A 17,450-nucleotide genomic window follows, 5' to 3' on the forward strand; every position below is an offset into this window, starting at 1 on the left:
TTTAAGAGTCCATATTTATATACTCAGCTCTGTAGAGTTCTTGAGTTGGGGTCTACGAAATAATGATGATGTAAACAACTGATGATTTTAAGCACTTTCCGTTGAGTGGGCAGTTAAGTCTTTCTCTGCAATTGTGGAGTTAGAGTCGTTAGCGGTTGCTTGTCTGTGAGTGCTCAGGATCTTTTTGTTTGATAATTATCATGCATACATATATATATATATATATATATATATATATATATATATATATATATATATATATATATATATATATATATATATATATGTGTATGTATATATATATATATACGTATATGTATGTATGTATGTATGTATACAATACAGGCCAAAAGTTTGGACACACCTTCTCATTCAATGCGTTTTCTTTATTTTCATGACTATTTACATTGTAGATGGTCACTGAAGGCATCAAAACTATGAATGAACACATGTGGAGTTATGTACTTAACAAAAAAAAAAGTAAAATAACTGAAAACATGTTTTATATTCAAAATAGCCACCCTTTACTCTGATTACTGTTTTGCACACCCTTGGCATTCTCGCAGTGAGCTTCAAGAGGTAGTCGCCTGAAATGATTTTCACTTCACAGGTGTCATAGTTTTGATGCCTTCAGTGACAATCTACAATGCAAATAGTCATGAAAATAAAGAAAATGCATTGAAATGAGAAGATGTGTCCAAACTTTTGGCCTGTATAAATATACATATATATATATATATATATATATATATATATATATATATATATATATATATATATATATATATATATATATATATATATATATATATGCCTGGGGAGTCTGTGGTGGGCTCTCCTATTTCTGGGGCTGAGGTTGCTGAGGTAGTTAAAAAGCTCCTCGGTGGCAAGGCCCCGGGGGTGGATGAGATCCGCCCGGAGTTCCTTAAGGCTCTGGATGCTGTAGGGCTGTCTTGGTTGACAAGACTCTGCAGCATCGCGTGGACATCGGGGGCAGTACTTCTGGATTGGCAGACCGGGGTGGTGGTTCCTCTCTTTAAAAAGGGGAACCGGAGGGTGTGTTCTAACTATCGTGGGATCACACTCCTCAGCCTTCCCGGTAAGGTCTATTCAGGTGTACTGGAGAGGAGGCTACGCCGGATAGTCGAACCTCGGATTCAGGAGGAACAGTGTGGTTTTCGTCCTGTTCGTGGAACTGTGGACCAGCTCTATACTCTCGGCAGGGTCCTTGAGGGTGCATGGGAGTTTGCCCAACCAGTCTACATGTGCTTTGTGGACTTGGAGAAGGCATTCGACCGTGTCCCTCGGGAAATCCTGTGGGGAGTGCTCAGAGAGTATGGGGTTTCGGACTGTCTGATTGTGGCGGTCCGCTCCCTGTATGATCAGTGTCAGAGCTTGGTTCGCATTGCTGGCAGTAAGTCGGACACGTTTCCGGTGAGGGTTGGACTCCGCCAAGGCTGCCCTTTGTCACCGATTCTGTTCATAACTTTTATGGACAGAATTTCTAGGCGCAGTCAAGGCGTTGAGGGGATCCGGTTTGGTGGCTGCAGGATTAGGTCTCTGCTTTTTGCAGATGATTTGGTCCTGATGGCTTCATCTGGCCAGGATCTTCAGCTCTCACTGGATCGTTTCGCAGCTGAGTGTGAAGCGACTGGGATGAGAATCAGCACCTCCAAGTCCGAGTCCATGGTTCTCGCCCGGAAAAGGGTGGAGTGCCATCTCCGGGTTGGGGAGGAGATCTTGCCCCAAGTGGAGGAGTTCAAGTACCTCGGAGTCTTGTTCACGAGTGAGGGAAGAGTGGATCGTGAGATCGACAGGCGGATCGGTGCGGCGTCTTCAGTAATGCGGACGCTGTATCGATCCGTTGTGGTGAAGAAGGAGCTGAGCCGGAATGCAAAGCTCTCAATTTACCGGTCGATCTACGTTCCCATCCTCACCTATGGTCATGAGCTTTGGGTTATGACCGAAAGGACAAGATCACGGGTACAAGCGGCCGAAATGAGTTTCCTCCGCCGGGTGGCGGGGCTCTCCCTTAGAGATAGGGTGAGAAGCTCTGTCATCCGGGGGGAGCTCAAAGTAAAGCCGCTGCTCCTCCACATTGAGAGGAGCCAGATGAGGTGGTTTGGGCATCTGGTCAGGATGCCACCCGAGCGCCTCCCTAAGGAGGTGTTTAGGGCATGTCCGACCGGTAGGAGGCCACGAGGAAGACCCATGACACGTTGGGAAGACTATGTCTCCCGGCTGGCCTGGGAACGCCTCGGGATCCCCCGGGAGGAGCTGGACGAAGTGGCTGGGGAGAGGGAAGTCTGGGCTTCCCTGCTTAGGCTGCTGCCCCCGCGACCCGACCTCGGATAAGCGGAAGAAGATGGATGGATGGATGGATATATATATGTATCTGTATCTATATATTATATATGTTTATACATGTGTGTGTGTGTGTGTGTGTGTGTGTGTGTGTGTGTGTGTGTGTGTGTGTGTGTGTGCGTGCGTGTGTGTGTGTGTGTGTGTGTGTGTGTGTGTGTGTGTGTGTGTGTGTGTGTGTGTGTGTGTGTGTGTTTATATATATGTGTATGAATATATGTGCATATTTTAATAATATAATGAATAAAAAATTTATAATTATTATAATCAAATAGTAAGAGTACCGTATTTTTCGGAGTATAAGTCGCACCGGAGTATAAGTCGCACCTGCCGAAAATGCATAATAAAGAAGGAAAAAAACATTATGCAATTTTCATAAACTATGAGAAAAACTGTGACTTATAGTCCGAAAAATACTGTATGTGAAAGTTCAACTCCTACCTTGTTTACTTCCGTGACGACCTTCTTAAAGCTTTGTGTAATCAATCAGAAATATTAAGCAGCTGGAAGTCAAACATGGACAACTGTGGAGAGTGTTTTCCATTTTCCCATCATACCTTACAATGGATTTTAAATGAGTGTAATTTAAAAATAAATTATGCTAATGACGTTTTTTATAATATCCACAAAGTTCAGTGAGCAGGTTGTGTTATGTGTGACCACGTTTGTTTACTTTTTGTGCTGGTTGAATTTATTTTTCTGCGCCATGATGAGGGAAGGTTGTTTGGATTGGGTCATATAAGTAAATGCTGTGCACACTTTCTCCAGTTATTCATATTTTCCACAGGATGGAGAATAATTGACACCTATCTAACCGCGATATATTTAAATATTATATGAAAACACCCGAGAGGCCGTAGTTTGGACACCTTTGCTCTAAATATTAATAATTCATGTGTAGCATGTTTTAACCTCAGAATCTTTTGGCTCTCTGTCTCTGCTTAGTATTTTATTTTTGTGTCTACGGCTTTTAAAAGTAAGCACCGTGTCAATAAATCCAGAAACTTTCTAACTTCCCAGTTTGTAATTAGCAACGGCAAAAACAATAATTACTTTCCACTCTGCAGAGAGAGGTGTAATGAGTTGACTCTTCAATCATTCGGTGCAGCTGGAGCAAATTTGCACAGCTTGCTAGTCCGATCAGAACAATGTGTTATAATCAGACGACAACGAAAAAAAATCTGCTTCCAAAGCAATATGCTGCACCAAACTGCTTTTTGCATTATTTAGCAGATCGTTAGGCAAATCTTAATAGTCCCGATGTCATTTAAAAGGGGTTATTTGCAACTTTTTTCAATCAAAAATAAAACAGGAACATCTTAATAGTCATGATGTCATTTAAAAGGGGTCATTTGCAACTTGTTTTTAACCAGAGATATAACAAGAACATCATCGGCTAACTTCTGTTACCATGAGGGGTTTAACAGATATAGGTCAGAGGTGTTTTTAAAAATATAAGTATAAAACTGGAATAAAAGGGTAATGTAAATGTTGCAATATTGACACAATTAACACAAATATGCCATTCAGGCTGTTTTTTACTTTAAAACTGCCATTGCTCAAACAATAATGATCCATTAAAATCAGTGTTTTTATGACTTTTTGACATATTACTTCACATACAATATTTTACTTTGAAATATTTTTTGTGGAAAATATTGCATACCGTATTTTCCGCACTTAAAATCTTTTTTTTTTTTTCGTCTCAAAACTCGACAGTGCACCTAATGTAAGTAATAAATTTGGTTGAGCTTACCGACCTCGAAGCTATTTTATTTGGTACATGGTGAAATGATAGTTCCTCTGTATTTGCTCTTACAAAAACAATGTCGCTACAGCTTGGTTATTATACAGGTTACAGAACTGAAATTAAGTATCGTTGGTGGTTTTTGAATGCATTTTTAAAATTGATTTTTCTGCCATTAGCTGCCATTGCTAGCCACCTAGAACAAGAAACCATTTTTACAAGTTAGAAAGCGAAAAAAATAAAGAACCTTTTGTCTTGTTTTCTTTCATAATGATTTTGAGCGATAGGGTAACTGCACTTTTTGGGGGGAATTTTGCCTTAGGAACGCGGCCGTAATATGTACCGTATTTTCCGGACTATAAGGCGCACTTAAAAAATTTTTTTTTCTCAAAACTCGACAGTGCGCCTTATAACCCGGTGCGCCTAATGTACGGAATCATTCTGGTTTTGCTTATCGACCTCGAAGCCATTTTATTTGGTAATGATAAGTGTGACCAGTAGATGGCAGTCAAACATAAGAGATACATGTAGACTGCAATATGATAGCAATATGACTCAAGTAAACAACACCAACATTTTATATGTTCCATTGAAAATATAGAACATTACACACGGCGCTCAAAAATCTGTCAACATTTTTTAGTACGACTTTGGTAAGCTATGAAGCCGCCCGCTTGATGGATTGTACTGTGCTTCAACATAGGAGTATTATTATGGTGTGTGTATAAGGTAAGACATATTATCTGCCGTTGTGTTTCGCAATATTATGCAAAATAGACTTTTCTTACCTTCTGGTACCTGCTGATCTGTATTTGGGATCTGCATAAGTCCTGAAAATTTGCCCTTTGTAGTCCACGCCGACACCATATCCTCTTGTTTTTCTCAATCTTCTTGTTATGGGACATTCATCCTCCGCTGTTGCCATTTCTAATAAAGTAGTGTAAAGTTCCTACTTATATCTGTCAGTAACCTCGCCATTAAAGCACTAAAACATACCGGTGTGGTGAGTTTACATTATTTACCCAAGGAACTTTAGTTATTAGAGTTCCGGTCGGACGGTTTTTCACGGGACACATTTCCGGCCTTGTTGTTGTTTCCGGATGAGGAGATGCTCCGTTATTGATTGCGGTAAAGTCTGAATGTCATTAAAACAGTTAGCTCCATCTTTTGACACTTCTTCCACTCACGTCCTTGCACGCTACACTGCTACAACAAAGATGACGGGGAGAAGACGCTGTCGAAGGTGAGCCACGTAAATAGGACGGCGCATCCTGAAGCGACTGCCAGAAAGTGACTTGAAGATGATCTGTAAAACATCATCTATGCAACATTTTGACCAAAGAACCACCATTACATGTTATGTAGACCAGTGGTCCCCAACCACCGGGCCGCGGACCGGTACCGATTGGAACCGGGCTGCACAAGGGAAAAAAAAAAAAAAAAATTTTTTTTTTTTTTTTTTTTTTTTAAATTAAATCAACATAAAAACACAATATATACACTATATATCAATGTATATCAATACAGTCTGCAGGGATACAGTCCGTAAGCACACATGATTGTATTTCTTAATTTAAAAAAAACAAAAAAAAAACACACATATATATATATATATATATATATATATATATATATATATATATATATATATATATATATATATATATATATAAGAAATACTAAGTCAAGTATTTCATATATATATATATATATATATGTATATATATATATATATATATATATATATATATATATATATATATATATATATACAGTATATATATATATACATACACATATATACATAATACATATATATAGATATATATATATATATATATATATATATATATATATATATATATATATATATATACACACACAAGAAATACTGAACTTTCAGTGAATTCTAGCTATAAATATATATTTCTTTTATTTTATATATATATATATATATATATATATATATATATATATATATATATATATATATATATATATATATATATATAATAAATACTTGAATTTCAGTGTTCATTTATTTACACATATACACACACATAACACTCATCTACTCATTGTTGAGTTAAGGGTTGAATTGTCCGTCCTTGTTCTATTCTCTGTCACTATTTTTCTAACCATGCTGAACGTCCTCTCTGATTATGCATTGCTGTGTGCCTCGCACAAAAGTGCTTTCATCAAATGCACTAGATGGCAGTATTGTCCTGTTTAAGAGTGTCACAACATTGCTGTTTAGGGCAGACGAACTGCTTTACGGTAGGTGTGTTGTTACCGCGCTGGGAGGACGTTAATGAAACTGCCTAACAATAAACCCACATAAGAAACCAAGAACTCGCCCTCCATCATTTTACAGTTATAACGTGATTGGGCAGGTACACTGTTTATATTGTGGGAAAGCTGAATCAGGTCCGCATGGACCTGAGTCCGCCTGAATTTCGGGAGATTTTCGGGAGAAAATTTGTCCCGGGAGATTTTCGGGAGAGGCGCTGAATTTCGGGAGTCTCCCGGAAAATCCGGGAGGGTTGGCAAGTATGCTTATAATCGGTGCGCCTTTTTTATGAAAATAGACCTGACTAGACCATTCATCGGCAGTGCGCCTTATAATCCGGTGTGCCCTATGGTCCGGAAAATATGGTATATTGTATTGGTTTCGATTCTGTGTGCATCTGGCAGAGCGACGGCAGATTGCACTGAAGTCGTACGTGTTCATAAAAAAAGCAGACAATTGCTGGGAAATAAGCCTGAAAGAGTGAGTAAAGGTTAATTGAGTGTCATCATAAAAGGCTCAAACTGATGTACGGTAGTTGACGGTTTGAAATGTTTCAGGGTTAGAAGGCTTTTTTTTTGCTTTTTTTGTATTGTTTAGTGAAGAGACTGTGTGATCAGGGAGAATACATCATACTTGCCAACCCTCTCGGATTTTCCGGGAGACTCCCGAAATTCAGCGCCTCTCCCGAAAATCTCCCGAAATTCAGGCAGACTCAGGCTTTCAGGCTTTCCCACAATATAAACAGCGTACCTGCCCAATGACGTTATAACTGTAGAATGATCGAAGGCGAGTTCTTGGTTTCTTATGTGGGTTTATTGTTAGGCAGTTTCTTTAACGTCCTCCCAGCGCGGCAACAACACACAACAACAGCAGTCACGTTTTCCTCTACCGTAAAGCAGTTCGTCTGCCGTAAACAGCAATGTTGTGACACTCTTAAACAGGACAATACTGCCATCTAGTGCATTTGATGAAGGCACTTTTGTGCGTGCCACACAGCAATGCATCATCAGAGAGGGTGTTCAGCATGGTTCGAAAAATAGTGACAGAGAATAGAACAAGGATGGACAATTCAATCCTTAACTCAACAATGAGTAGATGAGTGTTATGTGTAAATAAATGAACACTGAAATTCAAGTATTTCCCTTATTTATATATATATATATATATATATATATATATATATATATATATATATATATATATATATATATATATATATATATATATATATATATATATATGTATGTGTGGGGGAAAAAAATCACAAGACTATTTCATCTCTACAGGCCTGTTTCATGAGGGGGGTACCCTCAATCGTCCTGACGATTGAGGGTACCCCCCTCATGAAACAGGCCTGTAGAGATGAAATAGTCTTGTGATTTTTTTTCCCCACACATACATATATTGCGCTCTACTACGGTATCGAGCACTATTTTTTGGATAACCTTATTAAGACATATATATATATATATATATATATAATAAAATAAATATATATTTATAGCTAGAATTCACTGAAGTCAAATATTTCTTATATATATATGTATATATATATATATAGTATATATATATATATATATAATATGTATATATGTATATATATATATATATATATATATATATATTTATATGAAATACTTGACTTAGTATTTCTTATATATATATATATATATATATATATATATATATATATATATATATTCTAGCTGTAAATATACTCCTCCCCTCTTAACCACGCCCCCAACCACAAAATTTCATTTCAGTAGGCCTTTAAGGTTAAATTCTGGTGACTGAGCTGTTTTCCCGTACAATATACGGTTGTTTTTATTGTGTATTTCTGTATACGAGGGCGTCCAAACGTTTTTTTTTTTGGCACCATGACTAGGGAAGGTTGTTTTGGAATGTGTCATATAAGTAAATGTTGTGCTATTATTTCAAAGTACTTTCAAGGGTCATTGATCGGATTTACTCACATTGTCCACAAGATGGCAGCAACGACACCAAAGTTTTTTTACCGAACAATTCTGGTGACTGAGCTGCTGGGGGTTTTTTTTACCCATAAAATCCGTGATTGTTGTTTTTATGGTGTATTTACTACAAATGGAAAAACGGTACCACAGTTTTTTTACGGTAAAGTTCTGGCAATTGAGCTGCAGTTTTTTACCTTAACATACACAGTTGTTGTTTTTACAGTCTATTACTGTAAATAGAAAAACTATACAGCATTTATTTGAAGGTTAAATTCTGGTAACTGAGCTGTTTTCCCGTAAAATCTAAGGTTGTTTTTATTGTGTATTTCTGTACATCAAGGGTGTCCAAATTATTATTATTTTTTGCACCATGACTAGGGAAGGTTGTTTTGGAATGTGTCATATAAGTTGTCAGAAAAATTGTATGTAAATTATCAAAAAACTTTCCATTCCCTGAGTTCCCCAGTGAACAGATGAAAGCTGTCTTTGTTGCACCAAGCCAAAGGCTTGGAAAATTCCGCTGTGTACGATGGGAGGAGACGGGAGGGGTTATCTATTGTGATCCAAGACTTGCCCAAGCTCGATCCAGGACCAGCCCAAGCCCGAGGCATCTTTTTCTTTTGTGTTAATGTGACCGAAAACAATGGCTGTTTACATACCCCCCCCCCATTCCTTTAGAAACAGCTGTTGTTGTGTAAACAGGGAATATCCAAATAAAAGAGGAGACGTAAACCTTTTTTCGTCAGAGCGTGCTGGAAACTGTGCAAGAGTACAGACCAGACGTTTCTCCTCAAATTCAGCCAAATTGAATTCGGTCTCTGTTTATTTCCTTGCTTCTTGTCTTGTTTAATAGATGTCATCGATGTTTGAAATGTTCTGGCAGTTTGTTTGTTTTTACAGTTTACAATTCCATGGATAACTTACTTTAAAATCATAAGTCAAGCATATTGGTTTTTATTTTAACCAAAAAAAATGTTGAAATATATGGTAATATAATATTTGTTGCAATACTAGGTATGCAATTTCAAGCAGTACATGCAATTTTTTTTTTTCTGTCAAAATTTTCCGAAATAATGTGTCCATTTAGTTAAAAAATATATTGTACTTTATTGGCGTACATTTTATCCAGGCTTTTGGTGGCCATATAAAATGATGTGACCTCCCCCGGGCCTTGGGTTTGACACCTGTGGCGTGGAGGTCATAGCACACAGCGGGTTGTAAACACACAAGCTGCTTGGGCGGGAGACAAGAACCAGGGCAGCTATGCTGTCACGGACGGTAAAGCAGTCTTCCCTCCATACGGACTGTCAGGCGGCAGAGGGAACATTTATACTGTGAGAGTGACTTGTTTGGATGACCACCGGGCCCCACCCTCGCTGTCGCCACCGGCAACAAGACTGGGGAGGATGAATCCAGCGGTTAGCGTGTTTAAGGACGAGAGCGGGGAGGCGAGTCATTCATCGGGGGTTACTGGTCCTCCATGGAGCCATCATTTTATAAATAATGTGCCTTGATTGCCTTAATGCCTCCATTGAAAGCATTATATTTCACGACTATCATCATGTCTGTCATAAACTGGAGTCTGGGATGATTCTTAATAAGACAGATTTTTATACCGTTTTACTTCCAGTTTGCTTCACTCATTAAACTAAACTTTTCAATTTCCATGCAGCAAGAAAAATGTAAGACGAAGCGAAGCAGTTTATGAGTATGATGAAACATAAAGGTCAAAATTGGAGGATTTATCACTGGAGGTATTTTTTTTTAATTTATTTTTTTTACTTTAGCACTGTAACTTTTCTACATTTAACGCAAAAAAAAGAGTCTTATATTGTACAGAATTCATATGGCTCTCCCGTAAAATCCACAGCTGTATTTACAATGTATTTGTGTAAATAGAAAAACAACACCAGCTTTTTTACAGTAAAATTCTGCCGACTGAGTTGCTGTTTTTTACCATGAAATCCTCAACTGTAAAAAAAACTGTTTTTTTTACGCTAAAATTCGCTTAATTATCGTAATTTTTACAGTGTACCACTTGATGGATGACTTGTTTTAAAATCACAAATCAAGCAGATATTCAACAATTTTTTTTCTTTGTATTTGTTATTAAGAATGCAGATTGCTGAAAATGATGGAAAGCGCCACGCTACAAAGTTGGAATTGCCACAAAACACATTTTAAGATATTCAACACTCCACTGCCATCTGCTGGTTTTTTTACCATGGAATCCACGATTGTTGTTTTTACGGTGTGTTACTGTAAAAATGGAAAAAACTGGGCTTTTTACACTAAAGTTCTAGCAATTGAGCCGCCAGTTTTTTAATGCAAAATTATTGTAGTTTTTAAAGTGTACCGCTTCATGGATAACTTGTTTTAAAATCACAAATCAAGCTTTTATTTAACTTTTTTTTTTTTTGTATTTGTTATTAGGAATGCAGATTGTTGAAAATGATGGAAAGCGCCACGCTACAAAGTTGGAATTGCCACAAAACACATTTTAAAATATTCAACACTCCACTGCCATCTGCTGTTTTTTACCATGAAATCCACGATTGTTGTTTTTACGGTCTATTACTGTAAATGGTAAAAAGAAAAAAAAGGGGGTTTTTTTAAGCTAAGGTTCTAGCAATTGAGCCGGCAGTTTTTTAACGCAAAATTATTGTAATTTTTACAGTGTACCACTTTATGGATGACTTGTTTTAAAATCTAAAATCAAGCAGGTATTCAACACATTTTTTTATTTATTTGTTATTAGGAATGCAGTCTGCTGAAAATGATGGAAAGCGCTACGCTCCAAAGTTGGAATTGCCACAAAACACATTTTAAGATATTTAACACTCCACTGCCATCTGCTGTTTTTTTACCCTGGAATCCACCATTGTTGTTTTTACGGTGTATTACTGTAATTGGAAAAAAAACAGGGGATTTTTTAACGCTAAAGTTCTAGCAATTGAGCCGCCAGTTTTTTTAACGCAAAACTATTGTAGTTTTTACAGTGAACCGCTTAATGGATAACTTGTTTTAAAATCACAAATCAAGCAGATATTTAACTTTTTTTAAATTATTATTAGGAATGCAGTCTGCTGAAAATGATGGAAAGCGCCACGCTACAAAGTTGGAATTGCCAATTGCAATGAAAAAAAAAAACAGGGTTTTTTTAACGCTAAAGTTCTAGCAATTGAGCCGCCAGTTTTTTACCGTAAAATTATTGTAATTTTTACAGTGAACCGCTTTATGGATAATTTGTTTTAAAATCACAATTCAAGCAGATATTTATGTCAGGTAAATAAGTGGTTCCTAACCATATTGTCCTAGGGGCCCAACTGTTTCACTACAGGGGCCCAAGCAAAAAACGAATATTGAATTCATAATGTTAATTGATATGAGACTATGCTAGGCTGATTAGAAAAATAAATACTAGCCAAATAACTGCAAAAGAAAAACTGATTAAAAATAGATTTACTTCAGATTACACAGCGCTAAAATTAAGACATTCTAACAAATAATATAGGTTCTTTAAATAAACTGTTAACAAAATTAAAGTGCAAATTAAAATACAACTTCACCACTTTAGTCATATGTTTTGCACTTGAGAAACTTCTTTATGACTTTAGCTTCAGACTTTTTCTTTTTTTTTTTAATATTGTCATTCCTGCAACAAGTGGTGGAAAAGTGTATTACAACAGAGTACCGCTGCGGTCTATACGGACCACAACTGAGAAAATTATATTTTTCTGCGGCCCTCTACGAAGCACTCTGAGGTTAAGACACTGAGGTAAACCACGACGAATGTGGGCTATATGAATCCCCTTCCTACTGTAGCGATACAAAGACTAGGGGTGTACCGTTCCAACATTGATATCGGATGTCTGATATCAATTTCAATTTTAATTCAATTTATTTGAAACATGTTAAAACTTCACAAGCACACGTTGCTCAAGTGATCAATCGTCCAACAGGAGTCTGGTCCCACCCTTGTGCGATAAGCAGGGGGGGGGGGGAAATAAAATAAAAAAAATAATCAAGAAAGAAAGAACCAACTGAACAAGCACTTGGTATCACCAAGTATCAGCAGATATCAAACGATATCGACTTGCATCTAAAATCTCCGATACAAGTACCAGTGCAAAAGTAAACATGCTGGGCTATATAGTCTACTAGGCGCTAGCAGCTACACAGCAGCTAAGCGCACAATAGCACACAAGCTGTACATACGTAATAAGTGTCCTTAGTGGAACAACATTGCAGTTTAGTTTGTCAAAGTATATTGGTCCGATATCAGCAAAAATATTGAATGATATCGGCTTTTTATCGACAGTCTCCGATGTACGATACACTTTTAAGTTAACATCCGAATGTCCTCCAATAAGCGCACAATAAAATAAAAGTCATTTACAAAAAGGTAAACATAGCTAGCCTATAGGCTACTAGGAGCTAGCAGCTACACAGCAGCTAAGCGCACAATAGCACACAAGCTCGACATACCTAATAAGTGTCTTTAGTTAATACAATGCCAATATCAAGCGCTTAAGCTGAGTAGAATATTTGTGACCACAAGATGTCGCCAAAAACAATTTACGGCTTAATTTAAAGACAGCATAAGTCCTTTCCAGGTTAATAATAAATATGTTTTTTATACCTACCAGTGTTCTCCGTTTGACCAATTTCACTCGATCGAGTCTTTTCCAATATTGCACATTACAAAATACAACCAACCAATACTCGAGGCTCCAATATCGATAGTGGACAAAGTAGTATCACTGTATGACACCCATAACAACTAATATGCAGTTGTGGAGGGGGGCGTGGCCCGCGGACCTGCAGCGAAGCGACCCACAGAGTATTGAAAAATAAAACAGTATTGTGAACCTGAAACTGCTCTGTCATTTTGGTGCTTGGTGGTCCGAGGAACCCGGAGGGGAGAAACGTCCACAGCAGTATTTCATTCATGCCAGGGACTGAGATTGAGACTTACGTTTGGATACTCTCTGGATGTTCTTCTTGACACCGCCACCACCCGACCCGTCACAGCCGTCTTCGTCGTCGCAGTCGCCGCTGTATCGTCCTTCCACGTCCCCGCTTCCGGTTTCAATCTGGTCCAAGGTCCCCAGTTTAGGAATGGACTTTCCTTGCAGCAGCTGCGACGCAAAAACAAGACGTATCGCGGGTGTCAATATGTAATTAATCAGGAGAAATCGTCCGATCGATAGGCACTGCGGTCCCTACAGTGTTTATGTGCGAATGCCAGTTAAAATTGGTGGTGTAAAGTTTGTCATGGTGAGTCAATATGTTAGGATATTAATATGTATCACGGTAGACACGTAATTGATATCAATAAAAAATGGGATCAATTTGTTGTTCTATGCCGGAAGAAAGCGGAAGTTGCGAAGCAAGGTTGGTTGCATGACCAAAGGCACTCGCTCTCTCAATAGTTGATGTAAAAAAATATATGTATGTATGTATATGTATATTTAAAAAATTTATATGTATGTATATCTGTATGTATATGAATATGTATGTATATACATGTATGTACACACACACACAGATTTATTTGCATAAATGTTGAGAGCCTTTTGCTTTCCAGCAAAATGTATTTTTTGTTGGTCGTGTCTCTCTCGCTCTCTGGCTCCCACTCCAACTCCAACACTATGTCTCGTTCCGGCTGCTGCTAATAAAGGCGACAGGTGATTAGATAAAAAGGCCCACCTGGGCCATACACTCACCTGTCGCTGTCTTCGAGGCCGGTCCTTGCACACCCCGTTCCACGGCAGGCCCGCAGGCCACGGCCCCTCCACAATATATATATATAAATATATATATATATATATATATATATATATATATATATATATATATATATATATATATATATATATATATATATATATATATATATATATATATGTCTGTGTATAAATATATGTATATATGTGGGTGTGGGTGTCTGTGTGTGTATATATATAAATATATATATATATATATATATATATATATATATATATATATATATATATATATATATATATATATATATATATATATATACATACATATATATATATATATATATATACATATATATATATATATATATATATATGTATATATATATATATATATATATATATATATATGTATGTATATATATATATATGTATGTATATATATATATATATATATATATATATATATATATATATATATATATATATATATGTGTATATATACACATATTTATGTATAAATATATGTATATGTATATGTATATATATATATATTAATGTGTGTATATATATATACATATATACATATATATGTATAAAAAAAGAAATATATATATATATATATATATATATATATATATATACATATATTGTGGAGGGGACGTGGCCTGCGGGCCTGCCGTGGAACGGGGCGTGCAAGGACCGGCCTCAAAGACAGCGAGTGTATGGCCCAGGTGGGCCTTTTTATCTAACCATCTGTCGCCTTTATTAGCAGCAGCCGGGACGAGACATAGTGTTGGAGTTGGAGTGGGAGCCAGAGAGAGAGAGAGACACGACCAACGAAAAAGACATTTTTGCTGGAAAGCAAAAGGCTCTCAACTTTTAGGCAAATAAAACAGTGTTGTACCCTGATATCCGAGCTCTCGTGGCAGTGTGTGGTTGTCCGAGGAACCCACTAGAGGGCAACCTCCACATATATACAGTATATATATATATATATATATATATATATATATATATATATAGGTGTGTATACATATATATATGTGTATACATAATAATGTGTATATATATATATGTGTGTGTGTATATATATATATATATTTGTGTGTGTGTATATATATATATGTGTATATATGTGTTTACACATATATACAGTACATATATATATATACATATCCATACATCCATATATACATATATACAAACCCCAAAACCAGTGAAGTAAAACACGATGTAAAACAGTTATCGTGATCCAGTTTCCAGCCAGGTTTGCACTTGTCAAAGTCCTGCATCAGGTACTCTTACTTGAGTACAATTGTTGCTCCTCGGCCCACCTCTGCCTAGCGCTGACTACCACATTCAATATTGACATTGAGCATGTATCGTGTGTACACGTATCACCTTCACATTAGGTTACAGTAAATACGGCTTCCGTTGCACATCAATCTGTATGCACAGTCAAATGGAAGCCAAACAGAGAGAAAATGCAAAAGAGCTGCTGATCAGACACTAATCTAAATGCAAAACATCCACTCTCCGGATCCCTTCACTTTGCCACGTTTCTTTTAAATTATTATTAGTCTGTCTCCTATTTTGTAATTTTTAATGAAAAATAGCCTCAATATCAAATACAAGACGTTAGATCCACTGAAAGCTTGTTATGGCGGCTCTGAAACTCATTTGTTTGAGCACCATCGTACGAGCTGCATTGGATTGCCCGCCACTAAGGTTGTTTTTTGTTTTTTTTAGTGGCACCAGGGGAAAAACAAAATAGTAATTGGAACATTTAAATTCATGGCGCATCATTGGAAAGCAGAGAATGTTTTGCACTGATCAGAAAGGTAGTGTCGATGCTAATTAGTGGTTCAGTACAGGAGAGCAACAAGGTTGCTGCAGTGGAAGAGCTGAGACAATTAGCTACTTTAGGCCCTTTTACACCAAAAGAGCCTCTGGTTCCTGGATCTATAAGTTCCTGTAGAAGTGCGAGGTTTGGGTTTCCACCGCATTTCACAGTGCAGGGTAGTTTATACAAATCAGGCTCACGACTTATATTTCTACACTGATACCATGTACTGTATATACTGTAAACAATATCAGGTCATAGTTCTTTTACTAAAAAGTAAGTCAATGAATACATGTCAGTGTTTATCTGTAATCTGTAATAAATGCCGGTGTTAATGTTTAAATAACAATATATGCATAATAAATGTGAATGTTTATCTGTAAATAACAATATATAAATAATAAATGTCAGTGTTTATCTGTAAATAACAATATATGAATAATACATGTCAATGTTTATCTGTAAATAACAATATATTAAAGAATAAATGTCAGTGTTTATCTGTAAATAACAATATATAAATAATAAATGTCAGTGTTTATCTGTAAATAACAATATATGAATAATAAATGTCAGTGTTTATCTGTAAATAACAATATATTAAAGAATAAATGCCAGTGTTTATCTGTAAATAACAATATATAAATAATAAATGTCAGTGTTTATCTGTAAATAACAATATATAAAGAACAAATGCCAGTGTTTATGTTTAAATAACAATATATACATAATAAATGTCAGTGTTTATCTGTAAATAACAATATATAAATAATTAATGTCAGTGTTTATCTGTAAATAACAATATATTAAAGAATAAATGCCAGTGTTTATCTGTAAATAACAATATATAAATAATAAATGTCAGTGTTTATCTGTAAATAACAATATATAAAGAACAAATGCCAGTGTTTATGTTTAAATAACAATATATACATAATAAATGTCAGTGTTTATCTGTAAATAACAATATATAAATAATTAATGTCAGTGTTTATCTGTAAATAACAATATATAAATAATACATGTCAGTGCTTATCTGTAAATAACAATATAAAAATAATAAATGGCAGTGTTTATCTGTAATCAACAATATATTAAAGAATAAATGCCAGTGTTTATGTTTAAATAAAATATATAAATAATAAATGTCAGTGTTTATCTGTAAATAACAATATATAAAGAATAAATGCCAGTGTTTATGTTTAAACAACAATATATGAATAATAAATGTCAGTGTTTATCTGTAAATAACAATACATAAATAATACATGTCAGTGGTTGTCTGTAAATAACAATATATAAATAATAAATGGCAGTGTTTATTTGTAAATAACAATATAAAAATAATAAATGGCAGTGTTTATCTGTAAATAACAATATCTAAAAAATAAATGCAAGTGTTTATCTGTAAATAACAATATATAAAGAATAAATGTCCGTTTTTACATGTAAATAACAATATATAAATAATAAATATCAGTGTTTAGCTGTAAATAACAATATATAA

The 17,450-nt window shown here is 35.8% G+C and overlaps 1 protein-coding gene across 1 annotated transcript in view; it reads right to left on the reverse strand.

Moving 5' to 3' along the window:
• Positions 1 to 17,450, reverse strand: part of gpc5a (glypican 5a) — a 381,628-nt gene that overhangs the window by 152,363 nt on the left and 211,815 nt on the right. The window contains exon 8 of the mRNA XM_061974735.2: positions 13,347 to 13,509. Within this exon, the coding sequence (XP_061830719.2) occupies positions 13,347 to 13,509 (163 nt within the window). The remainder of the gene's footprint in view (positions 1 to 13,346; positions 13,510 to 17,450) is intronic.

The sequence above is a fragment of the Nerophis lumbriciformis genome, linkage group LG15, assembly GCF_033978685.3.
Source record: "Nerophis lumbriciformis linkage group LG15, RoL_Nlum_v2.1, whole genome shotgun sequence".
In the NCBI taxonomy this organism is placed as follows: domain Eukaryota; kingdom Metazoa; phylum Chordata; class Actinopteri; order Syngnathiformes; family Syngnathidae; genus Nerophis; species Nerophis lumbriciformis.